The sequence below is a fragment of the Pelmatolapia mariae genome, linkage group LG10_11 (genome assembly GCF_036321145.2).
Source record: "Pelmatolapia mariae isolate MD_Pm_ZW linkage group LG10_11, Pm_UMD_F_2, whole genome shotgun sequence".
NCBI classification, from domain to species: Eukaryota; Metazoa; Chordata; class Actinopteri; order Cichliformes; family Cichlidae; genus Pelmatolapia; species Pelmatolapia mariae.
The window spans coordinates 4,755,544-4,782,180 of record NC_086236.1 but is presented as its reverse complement, the minus strand read 5'-3'; the positions used below and the strand labels follow the sequence as shown (position 1 = coordinate 4,782,180).

The following is a 26,637-nucleotide window of genomic DNA, read 5'->3' as shown; positions in this document are numbered from 1 at the left end:
GCAAGGATATTGCCATCCAGTGGAAGTAGACTGCAGAGGCTTTGCAGGCCGCTCTCTCTACAGTTTAAAGCTTGCAGGACATGAGCGGGCCACTCAGAAGGTCAGTTATTAGGATTTCAACAGAGCATCAGAAAGAGCTTCCAGGTAGCCATGGATCAAGAGGGTAGAGTGATGACGCAGTTTTGCTGTAAGGCAATTCAAGGCTAGGTTGTATCTTGTGTATTTTTCACTCATAATCATGCTTAGAGTTTTCAGATAGTTTTTATTCAGGTTTCTTTGACAGCCATTACTCTCTCTTATAATAATTTCACTTAATAATTCAAAGCTGCTTTTTCTCTTTGACCATAGAGATTATTTTTGGACCAACAGTGGGAGACCTATCAAAGCATGCCAAGATTCCCTTGAAGTAGTTTACCCACGGTAGTTGCTAGAATGACATGAAAAGTTTTCTACTACATCTGTTTTTTCCACTCAGTAGTCATCGAAAAATAGGAGAACAAGTGGATGACTAAACTCTAAAAGCAATTCTTTCAAGGTTGTAACAGTTGTTGCTTTAAAAAAAAAATTTTTTTAAAAAGGTTGTACATTAGGGATTTTTATTGTGACAGTTCTTTTATCGTATTATTGGAGGCAGTGTTAGATAAAGAAAAACACATTAAATACTGAGACTTCTCATAATGTTTTTTTCCTCATCATGAATATTCTACAATATGGCATTCAGAGAAAAGTTGCGACCATATTCGACACAATAGCAAAACAACTCCTGGAAACTTAGCTCCTTTGAAACCGCACTGTGACATGACCAAAGGAGATGAATGCATAATACTTTACAATGCGTCAACAAATTCAGTAAGCATCCTGAAAAGTTCCGCTTCAACTTTGTCTATGTAGGTGGAGTTGGGTTGAGGTTTTAGTACAAGGACACACTCCTCTGCTACAAATGAAGATTCAAAGTTTATTAACCCATTATAACCGATTGGTTGGTTGGTTTTAGGTCAAAATAGCGTAACTCATGAACCAGTGGCGCAATTGAAAATTACCAAAAGTTCCTGAAAGCATCAACTCTGTTTTTTTTTCAATGATATTATGGACTAAAAACTGAAAAGCTATAAACTGAAACTAGAACCACTGACAAACAATGGGATGTGAGATCAGTTTCTTAAACATTGATATGTAAATTGTCATGACCATTGATGGGCAAACTTAGTTACACGGAATGTAATTCAGGTAGTTTTTTTACACAAATGCAAGTAGGAAGAGTTGTTTTCTCATATTCCATCTTCATTCCTCTTGGAGATATGAGTTACATTTGTGGACACATTTTTTATTATTATTCCCAATTTCCATGCTATCAAGTCAAGTCATTCAACACTGTATGTCATCTCTCCTTGTGAGCCAGTTAGCCCTTTCCTTACAGGTTGTCTGTCATACAACCCTCCTCATCTCCATCTAAAAATCACACAGGCTGTCAGGGGCGTCCCATCCAAATTTCCCTTTGGTCACTATCTCCTGCCTTCAAATGGGATTCTTTTCTAAAATGTCACATCACATCAGATTCCAGTCACCTTCTGAAATGTTATATTGACGGACATTTTGAATAAAATTTGCTATTTACTTTAAAATAGTCTCTCCTATTGAAATGCTTTCAGATAATAGCTTGCAATGATGCACATCCACTTAATCAGAACAGTGTGGCATGTGTAAAGATGATCGATATAGACTGCATTTATATTCATCAAAAATCTATGTGTATCTGAAGATAGATGTCTCCTGTATATCTCCACAAAAGTGTCATTTCACCTCTCTAACGATTTGAAACATCTTGGGCCTGTTATTTCTGACTGAAGTAATTATGCTCTCAAAAATGACTATGCAAATTATAAAGAGATATAATTTTTGCTTCACTTACAAAAACAAACATAAAGACAGAACTAGGGGTGGGCGATATAAACGATATACGATAGAAACGATATAAATTTGGCCAACGATAGAGATTTTGACTACACCGCTCTATCGCGATAGCGCATGTTGATGACGCCATCAAGCCGCGCCTGTTTTGGTCGAAAGCATCGCAGCGGCTACAACCATTATCATCTGCAAATTATGCCGGGCGACAGTCATAGCAAAGAGATGAAGCACTTTTGAAATATGGGGAAAGCCAAAAACTGCGCTTCCTCCATTTCCGTAACATTGATTCATTCATGTTGAATTCTCTCGCAGCTGTTCTATTCCCATCTTGTTGCAGTATATTAATAACCTTGTATTGTGGATGAATAATCTCAGTTGTTCTCCTGACTGAAGTTTGGCCCCTGTATAGCATCCTGCTATGCGATAGCATTTGTCCCTAACCCTCACGTTAACTTTTATCGAGTGGAAAAAAAGTTGGCGTTCATCCTCCAGCTTCACTGTGCTAATGTTATGCTAACATAGCTGTGTCGCTAGCAATCACGTAGCACAACATTATATACCAGGTAGTCCAACTTCAGTAACCCTGCAAACGCCACTGCTGTTTAGTTTTTTGTCTTCATTTATGTTGGAAATGGTAGCAGAGCTGTACGTTTAAATTAGTTTCAAAAATCTCTCAGTCAGAACATGGTATGTCATGTTTAGGTGGAAACTAGCGAGCTAACTTCCTGTTAACTTCTAACTCCGTTAAATTTAATAAATTCTGTTTTCATGGATGCCTGGATGTTAAACTTAATTGTTACACCTGGTAAAGCAGCAACGCTGATGATTTTATTAAAGATGAAAGAATTTAGACCGTTTTTAACTCTGTGTTTGTTTGACTTTGGGACCTGAATGGACGGAGTTTTGGACTCAGATTACTCCACCAAGCTCCTCACTACGGCAGCCGTAATGCTCTGACAAGCCATCAAGCAGTGCGGCTTACCAAAGTTGTACTAAAACATTTTTTAACAGATTTCTGCACGCCAAAATCGGTTCGAGGTCAGTAAGCGCAACCAGAATTCATACATAAGGCACACTCTCGATTTTTGAGAAAATTAAAGGATTTTAAATCTGCCTTATATAGTGTGGAAAATACGTTATACAGAAGAAAAGAATATATCGCGATATATATCGTTACCGCACGTGCTTCAAATTATACCGCGATATGGATTTTAGCCCATATCGCCCAGCCCTAGACAGAACCTAGCCTTAACAAATGCAATCTGTCTTTTTAGAAAGCTTTAGAAAGCCAAATGATGAGTCCAAGAATGAAAAGCAGAGGTGGGGTTCGACCCTTAGGCTGTAATGGTGACTACAGTTGGATATAAAGACAGATTTAGGAGCTTTGTTGATTTGATCTAACAGCTATATGTAACGCGGTAAAGGACCAGGGCGCCTGACTGCAGCTTCATAGACTACACCGTTCCATTGTAATGCTTACATATAGCAGACATACTGTACATGTATTTCCTCTCTTTGTCTTCCATAGATTCTCTTCCTTGATCTGAGGACAACGGAGGCGTGTGTGTGTGTGTGTGTGTGTGTGTGTGTGTGTGTGTGTGTGTGTGTGTGTGTGTGTGAGAGAGAAAGAGGGAGAGAGAGAGACAAGTTACAGCTACTTTCCCTGCCATGTCTGGCCATAAATCCGTGAAATGACTTGGGCTCCACCAGCAGCATTCATCGCTCATGCTCAACCGCAAATGCTAAGCTGCAAGCGACATATTCAACCTTTTACTGAGTGAAACCATCTTTACACAGCAGAGGTGAAACTGTTGAACTTTGTTACAGTTGGAGAATTGAATCGATTTCCAATGTTGAAATAATTATGTCAGAATCCATCTGACTCAGTACTTCTAATGATAATGTAACTATATGGACTTTTTTTGTTGTTTAGCTTTTAACCTTAGCCACCACCCTTTGGTTACTTAGGTGTGGTTACTTAATCCCAGACACAGGCCACATGTGGACCTATTCTAGGTGAGTTTTTGTGTTCCGTTGTAGTCTAGTATTTTTTGTGGATTAATATTGCCCTGATGAAATAAGCAAAGCTTATACTAAAGAAAAACAAAAATACCCCCAAAAAATCAGTGCCGACTGAGGGCCTGAACATCCCGGGCATGCGATTTTGATTTCTGGCCTTGACCCTTGTGTGCAGATATTTCTCCAGATTCTCAGACTCTTTTGCATAAGTCTTCACAATTTTACATTGAAGGACATTATTCAGATATCCTTTAACATTGTTTGGGTGCACATGCAGATTGGTGAACTTCCGCACATCTTTTCTTCAGAGAAAATCTGCCTGTCAAAGATGATCTTTTAGATGAATATTTATATGCTCTGCAAATTACTGCATTTTTTTTTAAATTTTAGTCACATTTTATACAATTACAACTATAAATTGGGATTTAACTTCCGACCAGAATAATCCACAGTAAAATCATATCAGTAAAGTTTCATATTTCTTTAAATCTTCATACTGTACAACGTAGAAAGACGAAGAAATAAGGTGAAGGCAAGAGTGAAAATAAGGAGATAAAAAAGTGATCTTGTGAGCTCTGATCTCACACACGTAATGGTTGAGCTGTTGTCTATAAATCTGACTGCTGGACTTATACTGGACTGGTAACACTGCGAGGTTGAGAGAGGCAGAGGCTGATTTGCGGTGGGGGGGGGGGTGTCATTTTTGCCCTGTACTCACCTAAAATCTGAAGAAATGTAAAAAATAGATATAAAAAAAACTAAAATTCAAGAAATTCAAGAGAGGAGAGACTGGAGGTTGGCTCCCTCACAATGGGTAAGGCCATATACAAGGAAGGGAACATATACTTTAGCACAAAATCTGCTTCAGGGCAGAAATTAAGGGAATAAAAAGAAAATGAAGGTGCTGCCTCTTGATGTTTTCACTGCTATTTGATAGCAGGGGGTTATTTCATGGAAATGAAATAACCTTTTCCTTGGAAGCCAGTTAAGTTTTGGCAGTTTCAAAAAAGTGAAATGGTGCTTTTCTTCACCCTCACACCCAATTTCTAACCATACCACTGGAGCTCTTGTTGCTATGATACCTCTCCAACATAAATGCCACCTGACAAAAAGAAGTTATTGTGCCATGAAACAGATGGCAGCTAATGCTGGCGTTAGTGCACAACTCATGAGAGTTGCTTGGAGGTCTTCTTTTATTCTTTATAACTCTAAATGGAAAAATTTCACAAACTGATTTTAACAGTGTTAATAGTCCATAAGCTATTTTGATGTCATATGCTGTTTAGTGATTAGATTAGGGTGGACTATTGCAATTTATCAGTTTTCCTGAAAATGCTGGAATGAGAATACTGAGCCTGGAATGAGATTATATTTGTTCTATCTACTATAAAAGACAGAATTAAAAATGAAACTGGTGAATGATGATGCTCTGTCATATCTTGTAGTGCCTCATAGCAAAATGTTATCCCAATATCATTACTCAAAAAAGTAATTATTACATATATTACACAGAACACTTGTTTTAAAAGTAATACATTTGGTTATTTAATTACTCTCAGGAGAAGCTAATTCATTATACTATTCACTAAATTACTTACTCGGTAAAATGACCTCAACGAACTGCCTTATAATTACCATTTAACAATATAAACCTATAGGCTATGGTCCTACACACCAGTAAAAATCCTTATTCTAATGAGGACACATATATGATTTTTCTCAGTTTCTGTATTACACAAAACTGACAGCACAAAGCAAAGATGAAAACTAGCACAAAGAGACTTCAAAGCGATCACCACAGTGATTCTCCTATGAACAGGTAGAAATGGAGCCTGCAGCCTGACTGCTCATCAGTTTGTTACTTGTTGAAGTTCAGGGTCTGGCTGTTGGGCTTCTCTCAGCATTCACTCAGCTTTGTCACTCTGGGTTCTTGGCTACATCTATGTTACATCAAACATCTATGTTTGTTGGGAGCAATTCTGTACAATCAGAATTGCTCCCAACAAACATAGATGTTTACATCAGCGCTGTAACTGCCATAAGTTAATCAACCGATTCGCACTACAACCTGGTTTGCCTCTTTTCTGTAGTTATTTATGTTTAATTTAATAACTGTACAGTACTCTCTGTATATAGTAACCATTGTCCTTAATGTAAACATGTAAGAAAAATTGTGTATGTTTCTGTTCTGTGTCCTGTGTACTGTTTGTTTGTTTGTATATGTGTCTTTTTGGCTGCTGTTACAACCAAAATTCCCCTAGTGGGACAATTAAATTATTATTCTATTCTATTCTTCTATTCTAGCTTAGCATGGTTTCTAGCTACCTTAGCACGTTTGTGATGGTGCTTACAGGGAACCGAAGTTGTGTAACTCTAACTGTTGTGCAACTGTTTGCATTCTCTTCTTTTTGTGCAATTAAAATAAAAGTAATGTTGATCTCCACGCTGTCCGGCACTTAAGTCTAACATCACTTCTGGGTCCAAACTCCTCTTCAATTCCCAAACTCAAACACTATGGCATCACTGAGAGAGAGAAAAAAAACCCTCTGAATTCTTTCATCTTTAATATATTGATCACTGTGGTTGCTCTACCAAGTGTAACAATAAAGTTTTAACATCCAGGCATCCATGAAAATTTATGAAGTTTAACGACTTAGCTTATTAGTTTCCATCTAAAGATGATATGCAACTTCTGACTGAGAGATTTGTGAAAACTAAAAAGTACAGCTCTGCTATCACTTTGGACATAAACGAAGACAGAAAACTAAGCAACAGTGATGTTTGTAGGGTTACTGAAGTTAGGCTAGCTAATAATAAGGGTGTGTAAAGTGGTGGCGAGTTAGGATAATATAATAAACACATTAGCATAGTGAAGCTAGAGGATGAATGCTAACTTTTTTGAGCTATGATTAAATGCAATTGCATGGTTCTCATGGCAGGAAAAAGATGCTGAAAACACACCAAATTTCAGTCAGGAGAACAACTGAAATAGTCCATCCACAATACATTAATATACTGCTGCATGGTTTGAATTACATACTATGAAAAACTCCTGATCCTCAGCTTCATGTATCCATTCAAATCATTGCTAGCCTCAGAGTGATTCCTTTCTGACCGCTTCAAATATTTGATGTCTGGCAAACGATGAGCAGATGGGCTGTAGTTACATTGCAGTTACAGTAAGGTTTTAAAAACTGGGCTTTAAAACGTACTTCAAATGGATAGTGATGATAATAAAAACCCAGAGAGGCCAACAGTGATCATTGACTACTTTTAGGGGCTTGTTCAGATTAAATAGAACAAGATACAAGCGTTAAAACACGTTAAAAAGACAACATCCTTAATCCCTAATGAATGCAGTGTAGTTTGGCCCCAGAAGCAGGGATTTTATGTCTTCATTTAACAACTGGATTTTCCTCCTCTGATACACAAACTGAAATCAGCTGATTGTAGCCCAAGTGCAAGAACCAATAAGTGGGATTGAGAGGCAAGCAGGCTCACAAGTCCAAGGAACTGGACTACTGGGAACTACTTGTTCTTGATTCCCATCCCTGGTCAAAAGTGAAAATAGAACCTTCAACTACTCACTTTTCTTTCTATGGAAATGGAAATTCCAAGAAATGGCTATTCTAACTAGGTTGAAAGTCATAATTTGTTATGTGAAACCTTGGTTATTGACACAGCCTGAACTCTCTTAGGCAAACCTTTGTTGGTGTAGGTAGTCTTCAGGAATAGTTCTCCACGCTTTGAAAGACATTCCAAAGCTCTTCTTTGGATGTTGGCTGCCGTTTGTTTTAATGATCCCACATTTCTTCAATAATGTTAAATTCTGGGCTCTGGGGAGGCCAATCCATGAATTACAGTGTGTACTTTTGTGCTGAAAAAAATTGGTGTTACCAATCAGACGCCAATCAAATGCAAAAGCAAACAATACTTTTCTGCATTCATAGTTCCATTTCGATCCCCAAAACAACTGGTCCAAATGCAGCCACATATCATATTAGAACCTGTGCTGTGGACACGGTTGTACCTCTCTCCTGACCTCCTCTAAGGAGGAAGATAAGGAGGAAGATTTAAGCCAAGTTTCAAATTTGGATTCATCATTCCATAAGACATGTTGCCACTGATTTTCAGTTTAATTCTTGTGTAATATGGCATATCTCAGCCTTTCAGTAAGACCATTTCTGATGAGGCTCCTGCAAACAGTAGATGGATCAACTGAAGGGCCAGATACATCTCTCAGGTCCTGTATCAGGTCTTTGCTGGATTTGAAGTATATGACCATGTCTTCTTTTACCTTTTACTTCTAGTTTCTTCAAATTATATACATTATATAAAATATGAGCTTACCACTCATATTTAAAAACTGGTCAATGCAAAAGCAACTTTGAAGACTATAAACAACTACAAACATCTGCAGCAGACTGATAAGAGAGCGATGATTCCATGTGGAAAATAAGGCTGAGGGAGATCCTTTAATGATTGCATTAATATAAACTGGGGGTCATTTCTATAATTACAACATGTGTAATCTTACACACCTTGCAGGCAAACTTCAAAGTGTTAAAAATAACTGCCGCCTCATGTTTTAATTTGCCTCAGGATAACTGTTACAAGAAATTCTGGTACAGACTGAAGTAACCACATTAGTATGACTGCAGGCTCTGTAGCTGCCGTTAAGCATAGAGAGGTAACTCGGCATCAACAGAACTCACCTGGAGGGTTTCATACCATCTGTTTGTGAGTGTGTATTTTATACCTTCATGCAGACTGATTGGCTACTATTTGGTGAATGAGAATTAGATCCCATTGTATTTCCTATCAATTTTCAAAATAGGAAGCCCTCATAAAGCCAGAAAAAAAGCTATAAGGATGAGTTAAGTTTGCCTTTCTACGTGTCTTAGAGTCATACTCGTGCTATATATGACACATTAAACTGGCTAAAAACCCTTAAAGTAGCTCAACCTAATTTTCGCAAACTGCTACTAAACATAGTTTCAGTTTTTAGATAATTGTTGTGATTATTTTTAAATGTGTATTATTACTAAAATTATCGTTGTTAACCAACAAGTGGACAGAGCTGAACTGTTTTATTCCTTCATTTAGATGAAAATTGGTGATCGGAGAATAAGTTCCACATCCTTTCCTCCCACTCAACAAAATCATAAATTATGTATGTGTGTGTTGTTGTAGCCTATGACCAAAACGTGATGGGAAGGATTTGAACATCATTTTAACCTTGTTCAATAATTGTTTTTTTTAATTTTACCACACTTAAGTTGGTGAATAAAAAAAGCATATAAAAAGTGACAGATACTGAATCTAGAATATAAAGATAAAGCCACAGAGGGTTTGCTTTATAGTTGCCTCCAGGTGCTTTCCATCTAAATCTATCCTATTAGTACAGTACACATGTCTAAGATCTGGATCTCACAATTAAATGAATGTAATCAGTATTACACTAACTGCACACATTGATTTTAATTTTTTTTGGGGGGGACAAATACAGTTTAATTTTGGTTGAGGGTTAAAATGAGCAAACCTTGCCTGGGGAGTTTGATGTGAACAGGTATCACACACGCCGGATTTTGATTTGGCTCACACTTTTCATTTTTTATTCATTTATTTTGTTTGTGCCTTCTTTAGGAACACTTTCTCTTATTTTTAAGTGCCATGTTTACCACACAAATCCTCAAACTTACTTGATACTCACTTTAACAATAATCAATTGACATTCATCCATACACATGCGATTACAAAACACCTGACGTGGGTATCATTGATTCATCCTCCATTTTTTCTATTCTTAGAGTTATTTTTCAGCTTCATAAAATTAATGTGTGAACCAGAAATTAATAACTACCTTATAAGTCTGAACCACACTTACTTCAGACTAAATGACTTTTCCTCTTCCTCCTCTCCATATTTTTTTTTTTTTATATATACGAGGGTTTAAAGCTTGACAGCGTTTTGTGTGTGCACAGAATCAGTCCAGGATTACTCTCTTTGACATTGTAACACTACTCAACCAGAAACCTGAAGCAACTGAAGTTCATTTTGGCCTCATGCCTCTTAAGCCTTAATTGCTGCCAAACTCATTTCTTATCAAATGACAGTAGTGGTTAGAAGGAACGTCAGAGAAGATGGTTTGCAGAGGTTAAAACCCTTCCCCGTGGCTGTGTAATGTTTTCCCATCAATCCTGATGACATGAGCGCTCACGCCCATCCCATTTTTTTCCCTTCACAAAACTACATTTTTTTGCTTCCCACCTGTCAGGTTGTGTGAGGGGAATGATATAGGACGCATTTAAGGTCTTAGCTATACTATTTTTTGTATGTATCTATTACGTCTTTTACTTCAAAGTTTACTTCACTGGATTGTTAAAAGTCAATTTTAACTTAAAAACCAATTTAGAAGGGCTTCTAAGAGACAGTCCTTTAATGTACTGCTTCACCAATTCAAAAAAAAAAATCTTATCATATCTTTTTTTCTGAATAGCAGTACCACAACGAAACACCAGTATGGTTTTTATTGTTTAGCCATATGTGTTTTGGAACACAACTTCAACATGTATCAAAACAAATGGATACTGATCTCATCTATAGCGTTATACACAATGGAGTTTGTACAGCTGCGCATCTGTAACATTGATTAGCCAGACTACACAAAAAATAAATAAATAAATTAAAAAAAACACAGGGCCTTGACAGAGGACCTCGTGGAGGGTCTTGTGGGTAGCTTGAACCTGAACATGGAGTGATTCCATTTTCTGTTTGCTTTTTGGATGTTCACCTGCTCTGGCTTCTTAGGTTACAAGGAAACAGCGCAATTATGCAATCACAAATATGTGTGTTGCATTATTTATAAGGACATCTTGATTTTGTTTGAAAAAACATGTTCCTGCCCAACTGAAATTAGGACTACTGATGATTTTGAATGGTTCTAATTAGGTGTCATCTTTTGGAAAACTCGAAGGCTTGAAATCCACTCAATATTTAATTTACCTATACAAATATTTGAGCACAACAACACTTTTGATTGAAATGACTTAAGTGTCCAGAAACGTGAACATTGAAATCGTTATTGTTTCCACACCACTTGGCAGCAGCAGGAGGAGGGTTTAGTCTCGGAGCTCTGATGGGTGGTAACCTTTAAATGAGTCTGAGGCAGCGGAACATCTCATTACCGTGGAGACGAGAGGTAAACACATCCTTCGACGAAGGACCGTGACAAAGAGTGCTAATTAACAAGGAGTTAAACACTTTAAAAGGCCTGATGAAAGAGTGAGAGGAAAGTAACACACAGAAATGCGTACACAGACACACACACAGACACCTTAATCTATGCGATGATAAGCAGAACACATTTACCGCAAATAGCTGTTGAAGAAACATTCAAAGCCAAATGTATACTGCTAATCCTATGCCAATTATAATTTTAAATGAAGACATTCTATAAGAATGTAATCACAATCACGTGTTAACCTTATGTTGTACGGGTGAACCGATTTTCATTAGGAACAGCCACTATTCGGTATTTGCTGGGAACTACATCAATGCATAACTGAGGTAGAGTTATGACGGTAGAACAAATACCAAAACACTGTTTGGTTGATCTTTAAGATGGAGTGTCATTCTCAAGGAATCTGCTTTGCAGCCTTAAAATTTTCAGGATATTACCTGAGAAATATGCGAGAACATAAAATTTCAGACAGTTGCAAAGTTTGAGGGATATCGTGATCTCTAACCATCTCATCTAACCAGCATCTTTATCATCTGCTTTATCATCTTTATCATCTGGCCTTTCAAAGAAGGCTAGTTGGTGTGCACACTCTGACCGAAAATACAGAATAGTCATAAGAAATTATCTGAAAAGGACGACTTGTTTTGTGTTACACATAGTCTAGAAAAAGGAACTGGGGACAACATCTCAACTCGATACTCCCATTCATGTGTTAAAAAGGTGAAAGATTGTATGTAAACTCCCAAGTTCCAGGTTTCATTCCCATGCAGGCAAGTAAGACTGAGGGTAGGCTTTTTACCAGATTAGCAACTTTTACAGACATCTTTTCATAGACAGATTTTTCTCTTCAGTTCTAGAAATATTGCCGGGTTTTCTATTATTTTTTCCATGTGGCACCAGGCAGGTTTCTAGAGCTTTTTTCTCTAAAAGAAAATGAAACCTTCATTAAATTACTGCATTTATATATTTACTCAGGTTATCTTTCCAGAGGTATCCAATCTGTCGCAGGGCAAGTTATCTTTGTCTAGTATTACATTTGACTGATGATCTGAAACATGTTAAGTGTGACAAATATGTAAGAAACCAAGTCAGAAAGAGGGCAAATCCCTTCCCACAGCACAGTATATCTGGCTTTTACAGTTTAGTGTTCTTTGTAACCTTTCAGAGTTTAGAGAAGCTCTCACTGTACCTTTGTCACTGAAGTCATCCACCAGTATGACCTCTGTGATGAGCTGTGGAGGAGAGCGGTTGAGCACACTGTGAACAGTCCTTAGCAGAGATGACCAGCCCTCATTGTGGAAAGGGATGATGATACTGGTGTTGGGAAGCTTTTCTGCATACAGCTTCTGTCTACAGCTAGACACACACACGTACAAATACACAGACAAAATAGAAATAGATGGAGCACATTTGCAAATAGATATATAAACACAGCGTATTCAAGAAAGGACAATAGCATCTTATTCATATCCCGCATACTGCCTGGAATCATTCTGGTTTTTTTCTTTTTCTTGCACACTTGTCTCTTCAGTACATTTCAGGTCACAAAGAACATGTATATATATCAGCACTCAAATGAATGTGTATGGGCATGGTGAGCAGATGGCAGCTCTACTCATTTCACTGAAATACAGGTGCAATTTTCTCTGAAAGCTCAATTCAATTCCCTTTCTATCATCTGCTATTACAGAGACAATTGCATTTGTTCACCTCTGAGTAAAAAGAAAACAAAGAACAACAGAAAACAATTTCAAGGACTGCTTTCCAATACACTCCGGACATAGTAGTGGTGGACAAGAAGACGAAGACAACCACAGTGATAGACGTAGCAATACCGAATGACAGCAACATCAGGAAGAAGGAACACGAAAAGCTGGAAAAGTACCAAGGGCTCAGAGAAGAGCTCGAGAAGATGTGGAGGGCGAAGGTAACAGTGGTCCCAGTGGTATCAAAGCACTTGATAGACGAGCTAGACGAGTGGCTCCAGCAGATCCCAGGAACAACATCCAAGACCTCTTTTATGGTTGAATGTCCCTTAGTAAGGAGGCAAGTTTTGTCCAAAACCAGACATTTTTGCTAGCCATCAACAAGCTGGCATAATTCTGTCTGAATATTTGGCCACTCTTCTTTTCAGAATTGGTAGAGATTATTTAAATTTGAGGTTGGAGCTTTGAGAAGACCATTCTAGAAGTGTAATGCTAGCCTGCAAGAATTTGAAGGTAGTCCTTTATTATTCCATTTATGCAATGTACCAGCACTACTGGCAACTAAAATGAGCCCCTTAGCATCATGCTATAACCACCATGCTTGACAGCTGTTACAGTGCTCTTAGGATTGAAAGACTCACATTTACTCCTCCAAACATATCTTCTCACTGGGGCTAAATAACTTAATCTTTATCTCATCTCATGGCATGTCTCATGACTGTGAAACTTTTCTTCAGAAGGCATTTGGCTTGTCAATGTGGGAAGCTGGACATTTCAGTCAAGCTTGAAGGTGTTGATTTTACTGTATGTCTTCTTTCTCTCGCCTTTCCTGTTAAAAGGGAGTTTTTCCTTCTCACTGTCGCCAAAGTGCTTGCTCATAGGTGGTTATATGATTGTTGGGTTTTTCTGTGTATGTATTATTGTAGGGTCAACCTTATAATATAAAGCGCCTTGAGGCAACTGTTGTTGTGATTTGATGAAGTACAAATAAAACTGAAATTGAACATTCTGAAGCAGGGGCTTCTTTCTTGGTCTGCACTCTCTCAGTCCATGGTGGTCTAAAACTTGCTTCATTGTGGGTAGTGACCCTAGTGTTTCAGCAGCTTCTAACTTAGCGTAGGCTTGAGCTTTGGTGGTTCCTGGGTTGTTCCTGAACATCCTAACGAATTTTCTTTTATCCCAGGGTGACAGTTCACTGAGTTCTGGAAGTCTTCCCAGACTCATAGTGACACATCTACATAACCTGTAACCTATACTCAGCAGTTGTTTGAACTGATGAGCTTGGAATCAGCAGTTGTTTAAAAATGTCTCGAAAAGACCTTCCAACCTCGTGTAAATTCACAATTCTCCTTCTTAGATCTTCACTGAGTTCCTTATGCTTTCTCATTGTTAGAAGTATTAATCAATCAGTGAGAACTATCAAACAAGTCCTTCTCATGCGTTCAAAGACAAATTAGTTGTTATGGTCATGATCATGATCACTAACAGGATGTTAATAGGCTTTGGCCTTATCAAAAACACTGTAGAACTTTCAGCACTATTTAATCAAAGATTGAAGTGAAATAAAAGTGTCTAAATTCTTTTACATTTAACAGAAAAATGAGACATCAGTCTATATTGTTATAAAACTAATCTTAATTGGGATTTTTTTTCTCCTTTGGAATACTTTAACTGCTGAGTTTAACAGGTTTTAGTCTTTGAAAGAAAAGGGAAACAAAAGACCTAATGTCATATCGTGTGGAACACACAGTATGAATAGGGAAAAACAAGGCTGTCTTCCACTGCCTGTCAGTTATTTTTACCAGCCTTGTTTAGTCAATAAAACAGAAGCATTAAGAACTAGAAACCTTCCTTTAACATACCAAGCAGTGACTGTGCAAGTACAATAGTTAGGCACTGTGACAGGAACTCTTTAAGTTAGTTACATCTAATTGATTGTGATGAAGCCGGAGCCTCACAAAAGTGACTGGCTGAGCGAATCTGACTATACTGAAAATGATTCACATGTTTATTTTGTGTTCTTCTTCTTTTTTTTGACAGAGAAACTTCAAAGTAAATTTCATGTCTCCACTGTTAAACTTCATCCATCCAATAAGAGTTTCTTTCATCTGCTCAAATTTACAAACATAGAAATTTTGGTCTGCCGTTGGTCTTCAGGAGGTATTGTGGACTTTACATCAGATAGATTGTAGTGTTATATTCATTTTTTCACATTTATTTTCATGATATGTTTTAAAAGTGCAACCATCATTTAAAATCAATTGTTTTTGAAGCTTTATAGTTAAAGCAAATGATCTAATCCTTAATTGAGAGTTGCATAAAAAAGATTACAAATTTGTTCTCATCATGTATGTTTACATGGTTGTCATGTGTTCCAAGGTAGTCATGTGATCAAAGAGAATAAACTGGGGCTAGGATGACAGCTTTGTGACATTTTCTAAAGCAAAGACCTTCAGATATGCTGCTAAATACAGACTTAATTACTCGTGTCAAGAATGTCACCGACACGTTCCTCCTGTATCAGGGACAGTTGAACTTAGAGCAGTTATCAGCTGGCAACATGTGCTCTGACGATGGGCTGCAGCTACCATCTTGTGCATTAGCATCGCAGCAAGAGGCAGGGCCCCTGCAGAGGTGTTAATCATAAGAGGACAGTTATATTCCTGCTCTGACAGAGAGAAAGTGTAAGTGTGTAGTGAACTGTGTCAGTCGATCAATGTCTGTGTTGAACATCAGCCTGCGTGTTATTCATTCAAATAAGAACACTGGGAGACAGGCAGGCTGACTGATCGACAGGCAGCTGGCCGACAAATCTTAACAAACCTTGTCCAAGAGGATGGAGCAAGTGTGTGCTTTAATTAAATCTTTTCAGTGTGCAGAAATCGAATGTGTCAGTCTCAGGTCTGGGACTGGGTGACTCTGGGGCAGTGACAACATCCCAATCACTAAAAGGCAGACGGTGCCTACAGGGCAGACTAGGTGGAGGGGTTGGGTACAGGTGTGTCTGTCTGATTGGTCACACAGGAGTGATGAATGATGGCAGCCAGTTGGAGCAACACCAGTCATCAACGACACTCCTTCATTTAAGATATTACCATGCTAATAATTCAATTACAGCCTCACGAAACCAAGATGACTGCAGCAGCTGTCATGTAAACACCTGAAGTTTTTATGACCTTCCTAAATCTAAACACACTTCAAACATAGTGATTTCAAATAGGAAGAGAGTGTTCATAGGTATGAAAGTAAGTGTGAATAGTATCAGACTAAATGTGGTCGCTCAGACTACAGAATAAGTACCTGTGTAAGGTGTACCTTTACTCATTCTCTCTTTGAATGTAGATCCACACCAGTTGGATTTGGAAATAAAGTGCATAGTTGCATAAGAAATTAGCTTACTATGCGGGGATGTTTTGTGATGTTAGATTCACATTTAGTATAAGCAGGCAAACACAGGTCATCACAAGAGATGTGGCAGGTCAAGGAAAGAACGGCTTCTACAAACACTAAAAGAAAGAAACAGTCCTTGTGGAAAGCAGCTTTGAAAGCTTCCTTTCAAAGCTGCTTTCCACATGAAGGAGGAGGAAGGGTCAAGAGACAGTGGCGAGTTCTCGTCAGGTAAAAGCAAAGCTGTGATTAAAGGTCTTTCACAATGCCAGTCTATGCTTGAAGGAAGCACACAGTTCACAGGAGTCTGGACAGGTTCTTGTTTCTTTCTCTCTCTTTTTTTAATTCCACTTTTTTCTTGGTGTACCAAAGCCCCAGAAGTAATCCCTGACAAACACTAAACCAAACATGCTCCCCGTGACCTGCTGTTCCTGAGAAGATGAATTGATTCTTTGGGCTTTATTAAATAGGTCAAAATGTTGGCTTCTTATAAACACTTCTGGTGAGACACCAGTTCGAATAATCCATGAATTGGCATCTGTCATATCTAATCGTAGACATGCATGTCAGTAACACATAATCATTTTCAGGCTCCTCTTGGACTTGAAGGCATTATAAAAATGAAGGAAAAACCATATTACGTTCAAAATTGTTCTTCATTTTCAAAAGTTTCATTGTAGATTTGATACAAGAGGCCCACAAGGTGAGTAATGAGGGCACACATGCTGATTTAACGCTGAACAATTTAGCCTTCAATTCTAAAATAAAATATTGCTTGCTTTTTCTTATTTTCAGAACCCAGTCTAAAAGAAATGGACATTCATGGAAAAACAACATTTGAATGGAGAGGATGACTACATCAGAAATCCAAAGTATTCAATAAAAACTCAGAAGATTAGATTTCTGGCTTTGGAGTGCATCCATTTACCTGAAGTGCACACAGACACACAACTCACTTTTCATGGCGGATGTCAGGGAGAGAGCGGTTGAGAGAGATTCGGTCGCTGACATAAATGTTGAAGCCGTTTTCCCTGTAGGCTTGGTCGACTCGGTCATTTTCTGTCAGCGGGAACGGCTTCCCCTGCTCACCATTACCTATCAAACACACATGTATAGGTCAATAAATAAAGAGAAGAAAAAAACACATTAAAAACGGAAACACCACAAACACAGAAGAGAGGTCCAACTCGGTACCTCGAACATGAAACCTCTCAAACAGTTAGCAACCAATTCAGCACATACCTGTCACTCGAAGTGTCCATGTCCAAGTCATAACTTTTCATTTTAAAGGATAAGTTATTTTTTAAAATGTCATGCACAGTTGACATAAAAAGGGGAGATTTTTTCTAACAATCAAAATCACCTTTTTTAAGATCTAACTAGGCTGTAAACCTGTTTATTTCTGCTTTCAAGTTCAGCATTTTGATATATGGTTCTCTAAGATCAGACTTACTTTTAAAGCTAGTCTCAAATGGTCATTTAAGCACTTCCAAAATTTAAGTTGTCAAGGTTTATATTTGAAGAATATACATTACTATAGGATTCAGATCTATACGGTCTATTTATTAATATATATATGAATATAGGTACGCAACTCTGGAAGATATTCTTAATAGATAACCAGAACTGAGTTATGTTTCTTTGGCTTTAAAGGAGTTTTTTCCCTGTTTCTTGGTTATTCAAATCATTTGAATAACAAAAAAATATATATACACTTGTAATTTTTTTTTTCAACACTCGATTTTCCAGCTTGTAACAATAATGTCTGTCTATGTCAGTGTTATCATTTAGGTTGTTGGACAACTAGGACGAACAAGTATATATTTGTGTATTAAAGAAAGTAGATTGCTTTTACCTTCATGTCTGATATTACAGTGTTTTTAACACTTTGCAAAGTATTAAAACTTGAACTAAATTTTTAAAATTGATGGGAATCAGTTTTAAAAGACAGCAAAATGTGCTAAAGCTAAAGCCCACACAAAGAACCTAGCAGCTACATTTTAAAATGATTTGCTACAAGTGAATTCAGAATTACAGTCATCAAAAAATAAATAAATGGTAAGCATAATCATTGCATTCATCTTAGCCTGAAATATACTGAAACCAGGCTCAGCAATCCTGCATAATTTACAAAAAAAAAAAAAAAAAACACACATGAGAAATATTCTGCAGTGTCTACTTGTATCTTTCTGCAGAAAAGACTTTCTTGCATGTTGGGGACTAAAGTGGCAGAACTACCTAAATAAAACTGTAGAAATTATCTGCCATCCAAACATAAAGAAATGTACAGTATAACTGAATGTCATCTGTACAGCAGTGATAAGGTTTACCATATATTATTCACCATATTATATGCCCAAGGCATAACGTTTGCAAAGTAAACAAAAGAAGAAAGAGAACATCGGCACAAAAGTCAAACAGGAAAAAAAAAAAATACAGATTCAGCCTCAGAAAGCACCATATTCAGCAGAAATCCACTGAGATCCAACAGTATCTACAGTCATATTGCATTAGGCTTTCCATCTACTCCTCGTCAAGTTTGAAAAAATAGTTTTAGCTAAAGTTGTTTGGAGAGCAAGGAGATTGGATTGCTTCAATTCAATTTAAATTCATTTAAATTCAATTAAATGGTAGAAATGGGGATGCCATTTGTTCTGTTGCACCTTTCCTAAATAATGAGTGGCTAATTATTCGTATTGATGATGTTAGCACCTTGAGTGAAGTGAGTGAAGAAGCACGTAGCAGACATTTGGTCAGCATTAACTTGGGTCTGCAAGGAAAAATGCCACTCTAACTTGCTGAATCATTTCCAGACTTGTACACTCTCCTCATATTTCATTGTTTATAATTTAAAGAATTTCCAAAGTATGAGGAAAAAAATGCATATTTTCGCCTTGTGTGTTCTCACAGTATAGTCTTCAGTTTGAATATATTTAGTTCATGGCTGTTGTGTTAACAAGGTGGAACAAGCTGGAAAAAATATGACCTTTCAATATCGGCTAATCAGTTAATTGTTTAGAGCAGGGGTGGCCAACCCGCGGCTCTCGAGCCGCATGCGGCTCTTTGCCTGGTTTCATGCGGCTCTTACGTTCATATCAAAGTTTGTGCTTGTGTTTTGGGGGTTTTTTGTGTTGTTGTTTTAAAATGTGCGCGTTCGCTTCGCTTGAGTTCAATACGGTATTTTCATCAAATGCGCATGTGTGTGAGATGAAAATACCGCAAAGTTCCCAGTAGGAGCAAGTTCGCCCTTAAAATGGCAGGGACAAAATGCACAGCAAAAAGAAAATATGAAGATGAACACAGGACGTTTTTAACAGAGTGGGAGAGTTTATATTTTTTTGTTGAACGCAATGGCAAGCCATTCTGCCTTATATGCCAGACATCATTAGCGCATTTCAAAGCTTCAAATCTTCAGCGCCACTTCAGCTCACTCCATGCTAACATCGACCAGGAATTTCCAAAAGGGACTGAACTTCGCAAGCACGAGTTGGCCACTTTGAAAAGTCAGGCAGAAAAGCAGATACAGTTTTTCCAAAAATTTACGAAGTGCTCAGAGACCATAACGCTCGCATCCTATCAGCTGGCTTGGAACATTGCACGGGCTAAAAAGCCATACAATGAAGGGGAGTTTGTTAAAAAAAGCCTCAGTGACGTTGAAATCTTGTCTCCTGAAAACGACAAATTAAAACGCATGGTATCAGACGTCCAACTGTCCCGCCACACTGTTGAACACAGAATATCGGACATTAACACGGCTATTGAATCACAGTTGCACTCTGACCTTCAAGCACGTGAGTATTTTAGTGTTGCATTGGATGAGAGTTGTGATATACAAGACAAGCCTCAGTTGGCAATATTTGCACGGTCTGTGTCAAACGATTGTGTGATCAAAGAAGAACTCCTGGATATTGTGCCATTAAAAGACAGAATCCGTGGGATAGATGTGAAAGAAACCATGATGGCTGCATTTGAAAAAGCAAATCTGCCCATAACGAAATTAACTGCAATAGCCACGGATGGAGCACCAGCCATGATGGGATCTGTGAACGGGCTTGTGGGACTGTGCAAAGCTGACCAAACTATTCCTGACTTTTGGAATTTCCACTGCATCATCCACATGGAGCAACTCGTGTCTAAATCATTGAATTTAGATAACGTCATGAAGCCTGTGATGGAAATCGTCAACTATATCCGCACACATGCGCTTAACCACAGGCAATTCAAGAATCTCATCGCTGAGCTGGACCAAGGGCTTCCAGGTGACCTGCCGCTGCACTGCACTGTGAGGTGGCTGTCAAAAGGCCAGGTACTCTCTCGCTTCTTTGAGCTTTTGGATGCCGTGAAACTGTTTATGGAAGAGAAGGACAAGGACTATCCCGAGCTCTCGGACCTCAAGTGGATTATGGATCTGGCCTTTTTGGTCAACATGATGTGTCACTTGGACAGACTGAACCTGACCCTGCAGGGTAAGTTAAAAATGCTGCCTGACCTGGTGCAAAGTGTGTTTGCGTTTGTCAACAAACTGAAGCTGTTCAAGACACATATTCAAAAGGGAGATTTAACGCATTTTCCCACTCTGCTAAAAGCCAGCGGGCAAGTCGCCAGCGCCGCCCTGAGTAAGCAAAGAGCCAGATATGCAACGCTGATTGAAAACTTGCAGGAAAGCTTTGTGACCCGGCTCCATGATCTACAATTGAAAAGGCCACAGATTACGCTCCTCGTCGACCCATTTAATGCAGAGACCGGCTGTTTGAAAGTCCCGCTAGTCACAGATGAAGCCGCGGCTGAGTTGGAGCTGATCGATCTTTGTGAGGAGGACCAACTGAAACCTGCTTTAAGGGAAGGGACCATTGATTTCTGGAAAAGTGTGCCAATGGAAAAATACCCCAATGTCAAATGGGCTGCGCTTAAGATACTGTCAATGTTTGGGTCAACATACGTCTGCGAGTCTGTGTTTTCTACCCTAAAACATGTGAAATCAAAGCATCGATCTGTTCTGACTGACACTCATGTGAAAGAATTGCTTCGAGTGGCAACAACGGAATACAAGCCAGATTTGAAGAGGATTGTTCAAGGCAAGGAATGCCAGAAGTCCCACTAAACAACATGCATTGTAAAAGTAAATGCTATTGTAGATTATTATATTTTTGTTTGTGGACTTGGTTGAACTGAGAGTTTGTGTGTGAGACAGTGCATACAATGTCCATTGTTGAAAATGACTGGCCTGTGGTTTTAGTACTGTAGGAGTCCATTTCTGTCATTATCATGTTGGTGTGTGACATTTACAATAAATCTGGCTGAGCAGAGATGTGTGTATTTGTGTGTGTGTGTGTGTGTGTGTGTGTGTGTGTGTGTGTGTGTGTGTGTGTGTGTGTGTGTGTGTGTGTGTGAGAGAGAGAGAGAGGGAGGAAAGGATGGGTGATGTTCATGTGTATGCGTATGATGTGGCTCTTTGCGGTAACACAGTAAAAAAAAGTGGCTCTTGGTCTCTGACTGGTTGGCCACCCCTGGTTTAGAGTATGACACACCAAGTCAGTGTTTGTACAGTAACTATATAATACATACATTCAACACATAGTTCAGATGTTTGACATGAACACATACATGTGTGCCTAATCGTATTCTGTAATCTTTATCAATGCACAAACATTGTGAAGCTTAAGCTCATTTCAAAAGTGCATCAAATTACACTGTGCTGCTTGTTTCATTAGCCACTTATCAATGCTCTCCACAAAAATATACACACAGGCGCATGGAGGCTCTATAGTCAGAGAAGAGCAACAAATTAAACTCAACTGCCTTGTTCCATTAGGCAGAAATGATCTGTCTATATTCCTGAAGGTAACAACTGTGGAAAATAACTCCTCACTTTAATGACTCATTTCAGCGATAAACTCTCTTCTACCTAATTCTGTACTTTTCCCGGTTATTAGAAAGATCTTTAAAATTGGGATTTCTAGCCTTCCTCAGGCAAATACAAATCACACAGGAACAAATCATTTTTTAATATTTTCTTTTTTGGGGGGGGGGTTGTTTTGTGTGGTTTTTCTGGCATCAGATTTATCGTTTTCATTATTTTCATTATGTTAGCAAATACAGTCACTCAGCTGATCATGGGTCCGCGCTAAGGAGAAGAAGCAAAAAGAAGAAAGAGATGGAAAAAAAATTGGAAGTGCATTATTCTCTGTTTTAATTTTGGTCCGAACAAGGCGCATGAAATGTTTGAAAATCATCTGTTGGATCTCTTCTTAGGGTACAGTAGATCCAAGGACTTTATGATCTTTTGGTCGTGTTCAAGAGTCATGGGACGGTGGAGCATGAGATGCAGTGTCAGCAATGACACAGGCACTGTAGTGATCATTAAGATTATAGGAGAGTTGAGCTGAAAAGCAAAGCTTTTGTTTTGTAAATCTACATTTAAACCATCTGTAGTCACGAGCTATGGTTAGTGGCCAAAACAATGATATCCAGGATCCCAAATTTCCTCTTTAAGACATCTGGGCTAAGCCTTAGAAATGGTGTGAAGAGTTCAGACACCAAGAGAGAGTAAAGATGGTTCAGCCTGAACCAACTGAGATCTAATCTAATCACGGTGCCTCCTGAGCATCTTCCTGTGAAGGTTTTCTGGAGATACCTAGCTGAGAGAAAATCTAAGGTAGACCCAGAACTCACCGAGGGGATTATTTATCTCATCTAGCCTGAGAGCATCTCAAGCATCCTCCAGGAGGGACTGAAAAGCCCTGATGGGAAGAAGCATGTCTGCAAACCTTTCTTAGCCTGCCATCCTCTCATTTCATACCTGACTTTACATAAACTGAAGAAAAAACCCCTGATATAATTAATCTTTTCTTGATCAAAATGTAAGTTGAAGCACTGTATGTCTGTAGGCCAACCAGCTCGAATAAATCACACACACTTGATAATAGGGATGCTGTGCTTTTCTGAGGGACGAACTTAACTGATCTAACTCCCACGTTTTCTTTTCAAGCCCATATTATACATCAAATTGCACCTTTATGTCATTCTTTCCTTAAAAATATGAAAGTGCGAGGACTTTCTATTCATTAAAGCTTCAGAATGTATAGACATTTTCCTCAGCGTTAGAACCTTTGGCTTATCAACAATTAGGGCTGGGCCATATTATACCGTTCACAGTAATACCGGTACAATGTTAGGCAACGATAAGAAAACAAAATATCGCGATAGAATATGGGTAAAACGCACATGTGCAGTGCCTTTGTTGTCATACGCACATGGCCGATTGTTGAAACGGGTGAACCAGAATTGGTTTGTAAAAATGGTGCAACTTCAGTGATGTGGAACTGGTTTGGTGTTTGTCCGTCAGATACACCACAAAGCACTTTTTATTTTTGTAGAACATGCAAGCGGGCCGTCGTTATTGCCTTATTTCTCGGACTAAGGTGCTCGTAAATCTGAGAGTAATCTGGGTCCTAAACTCCGTCCGCTTCAGGTCCCAAAGTCAAACGAACACTGCAGCATCACTGAGAGTTAAAAACTGTCTAAATTCTTTCATCTTTAATAAAATGATCAGTGTTCCTGCTTTACCAGGTGTAACTATGAAGTTTAACATCCAGGCATCCACGAAAACAGAATTTATTAAATTTAACGGAATTAGAAGTTAGCAGGAAGTTAGCAGAAGTTAGTTCGCTAGTTACCTAAGCATGATATAGCATGTTCTGACTGAGAGATTTCTGAAAAAATTCAAATGTACAACTCTGCTATCACTTCCAACATAAATGAAGACAGGAAACTAAACAGCAGTGACGTTTGTAGGGTTACTGAAGTTGGGCTAGCTGGTTTATAATGATGTGCTACGTGATCGCTAGCGACACAGCTATGTTAGCATAACATAAACAGTGAAGCTGGAGGATGAACAACAACATGGGAATAGAGCAGCTGTGATAGAATACAGCATTAATGAATCAATGGTACAGAAGTGGAGGAAGCAAGAAGAATGAGTTGAATAAAGTTTGATTTATCTGACTGCTTTGTTTCGCTTAATGTGCCTTATAATCCCGTGCACCTTATGATCCGAAAAATACGTATTTGACTTTTTTATTTGGCACACTGCAGTTTAATGTTGCAAAGCACCTCTTTTTAACTTCAGTGGATATTATACATGGTTATGCTCAGGATATGTCAGCCCATTTCTACTGGAAATGCCTTTTGGTTAAACTTTCAGCAAGGAATTTGCATTTGCACTGTTAAATTTTTATATAGCTTTAATGCACATAAAAAACAGCTTCTTGTTTAAGTGAAAATAAATGGATGGGGTTTTTTTGCGCTAGTAAAGTTGTGGAGTTGTATTTTGTCTCGCATCAATTACATCGTCAGTTATATCTTTATCGCAAATTTTCAAATATATATCGTGATAAATATTTTTGGCCATATCGCCCTGCTCTATCAACAATGGCATGTGTGAGTTTTAAGTTTGTAGACTAGATGTTTGAAGGTTAACCAGATGCATCTGAGACGTTAGGATCTTAGCTTACATTTGTCTTTATTATCAATCCTGTTTTCTTCAAGCTGTTGAAGAGCATCACTGTCTATTGAGGAAATTAATGACTCATTAAATCTTTAAACAAGGGTACCTGAAAAAGCTGAACTCACTTAGCATGTTTCTAATTTCTCTATGTGTCTTTCACATGGTAGTTCAAACAAGTCTCAAACAACTGATTTTCTTCCATAATAACTACGATGTAATTCTATAAAAAGATTTCAAAAGGGATGATAACCTATGTTTCCCACTCGAGGCCTTGTTGTACAAGATTAACTGTGTTTAATAATGAACTCAGAATAGCACTTAGAGCATTGATTTGTACTGGTTCTGAGAATGAGTGAGAAATCCACTTAGAGGGAATTAAGAGAAAAGCAGCACAAATGTAGAGCTTTAGTGTACGTGTGTGTGGCCTTCTGCTAAAACAGAGCAGATGTTCTGAAAAACAGCAGCATCAGCAAAAAGTTTGCACCTACCCATGCGTGCAGCATCTCTCCTTATTGCCTCGTAGTCGTGCCAGTCGATCCGCCGCACACCGTCAAGTCCCACCTGAGTGACCTTACGCAGCTGGTTCAACCACTGCAGTGGCACAGAAAACATAAAAGCCTTTAAGACTTGCGTCACAACTTTTCAGCTAAACTTACTATGTGGATGTCAAGTTTTTATCACATACAAATGGCTCCAATGATGGATCTTTCCTCAAAATCATTACACAAGTATTCCAAATGAACGTCATTCAAGAAAGCTTGCTGAAGCATATTATTGTTGTCATTATGTTGATATGTTTCCATAGAAAACCGAGTGCTTTCTTAAATATACACGCAGTGCAACTGATGTTAGAGGAAGAGTGGAAAGGATGTTCACTGTATTGGATGTTAAACAGTAATATTGGTATCAAAAACTGCTTAAATACAATATATGGTTAATTCATGCTTTTTATATCTCGCCAGTCTTCCTGTTGTCTTTCCTTCCTAAAGTGTGCTGCTGACAGCTGGGGCTTTATAAAAAGAGAGAGGGGGGGATCTGCTTTTTATTTGTATATCACAGAGAAAATGACATTCAGTTTTCCTGTCATCACACACACACACACACAAACACACTCTTATCACCATAAGCCATTATTCTCTACACAGAATTAAAACGCAAAAACAGCCATTTACAAAATTCTTCCCGCTTTAAAAATGACTTCTCAGTGTCTCGAGATATTACGGGATCACAGCACAATGGTTAGTCAATTAGCTCCGTGGGAGGATGCAATTAGTGAATTGTTGTTAATACAAATGATAAGTCTGACTGCATGGAGTATTATTAACCAGGCTGTTAGCTGATACCACAGCAGAGTCAGACAAACAACGATGACGAATGTACAGCTGTTCTTTTATTTCCCCTTTGCTTCTCTTCTGCTCAGTGTTGACACAGTCAGCCAATCAGCCAATATCCTCTGTATTTCAGTAAGTATACTTTAATAATTTGTCCCAAAATGTAATATAGTATGTAATTTTACAACATCATTTTAAAACAAGGTATATAATCACAGTGGATGGACCAATTTAGGCAAAAGCTCAGATGATTACGAAGGTCATGACTAAATATGACTCTCTGACTCCAAATGCATTTTGATCATCCTTAATGCCAAAGTCAGATTGCTAGGAAAAAAATTACAGTTACCAAAATCATTATGATTCATGCTCTTGGCCCTGGGAACCTGAATAGGAGTTGAACTTGGCCGGCTGTGAGACAGGGGAAAAAAATCGGGTCGTCTACTAATTGAAAGGCCAGTATCAAAGTGTCCTTGGGCAAGGTACTGAAAGCTAAAGACTACCCTTAATGCAATATTGTATGAATTGAGTGTATGA

At 38.3% G+C, this 26,637-nt stretch overlaps 1 protein-coding gene across 1 annotated transcript in view; it reads right to left on the bottom strand.

The window, feature by feature from the left end:
* The window catches only part of LOC134636166 (polypeptide N-acetylgalactosaminyltransferase 10-like), a 98,278-nt gene that overhangs the window by 45,777 nt on the left and 25,864 nt on the right, over positions 1-26,637 (bottom strand). Inside the window, exons 2-4 of the mRNA XM_063486019.1 lie at positions 25,258-25,360; positions 17,220-17,358; positions 12,360-12,526 (exon numbers count right to left, since the gene is read on the bottom strand). Of these exons, the coding sequence (XP_063342089.1) occupies positions 12,360-12,526; positions 17,220-17,358; positions 25,258-25,360 (409 nt within the window). The remainder of the gene's footprint in view (positions 1-12,359; positions 12,527-17,219; positions 17,359-25,257; positions 25,361-26,637) is intronic.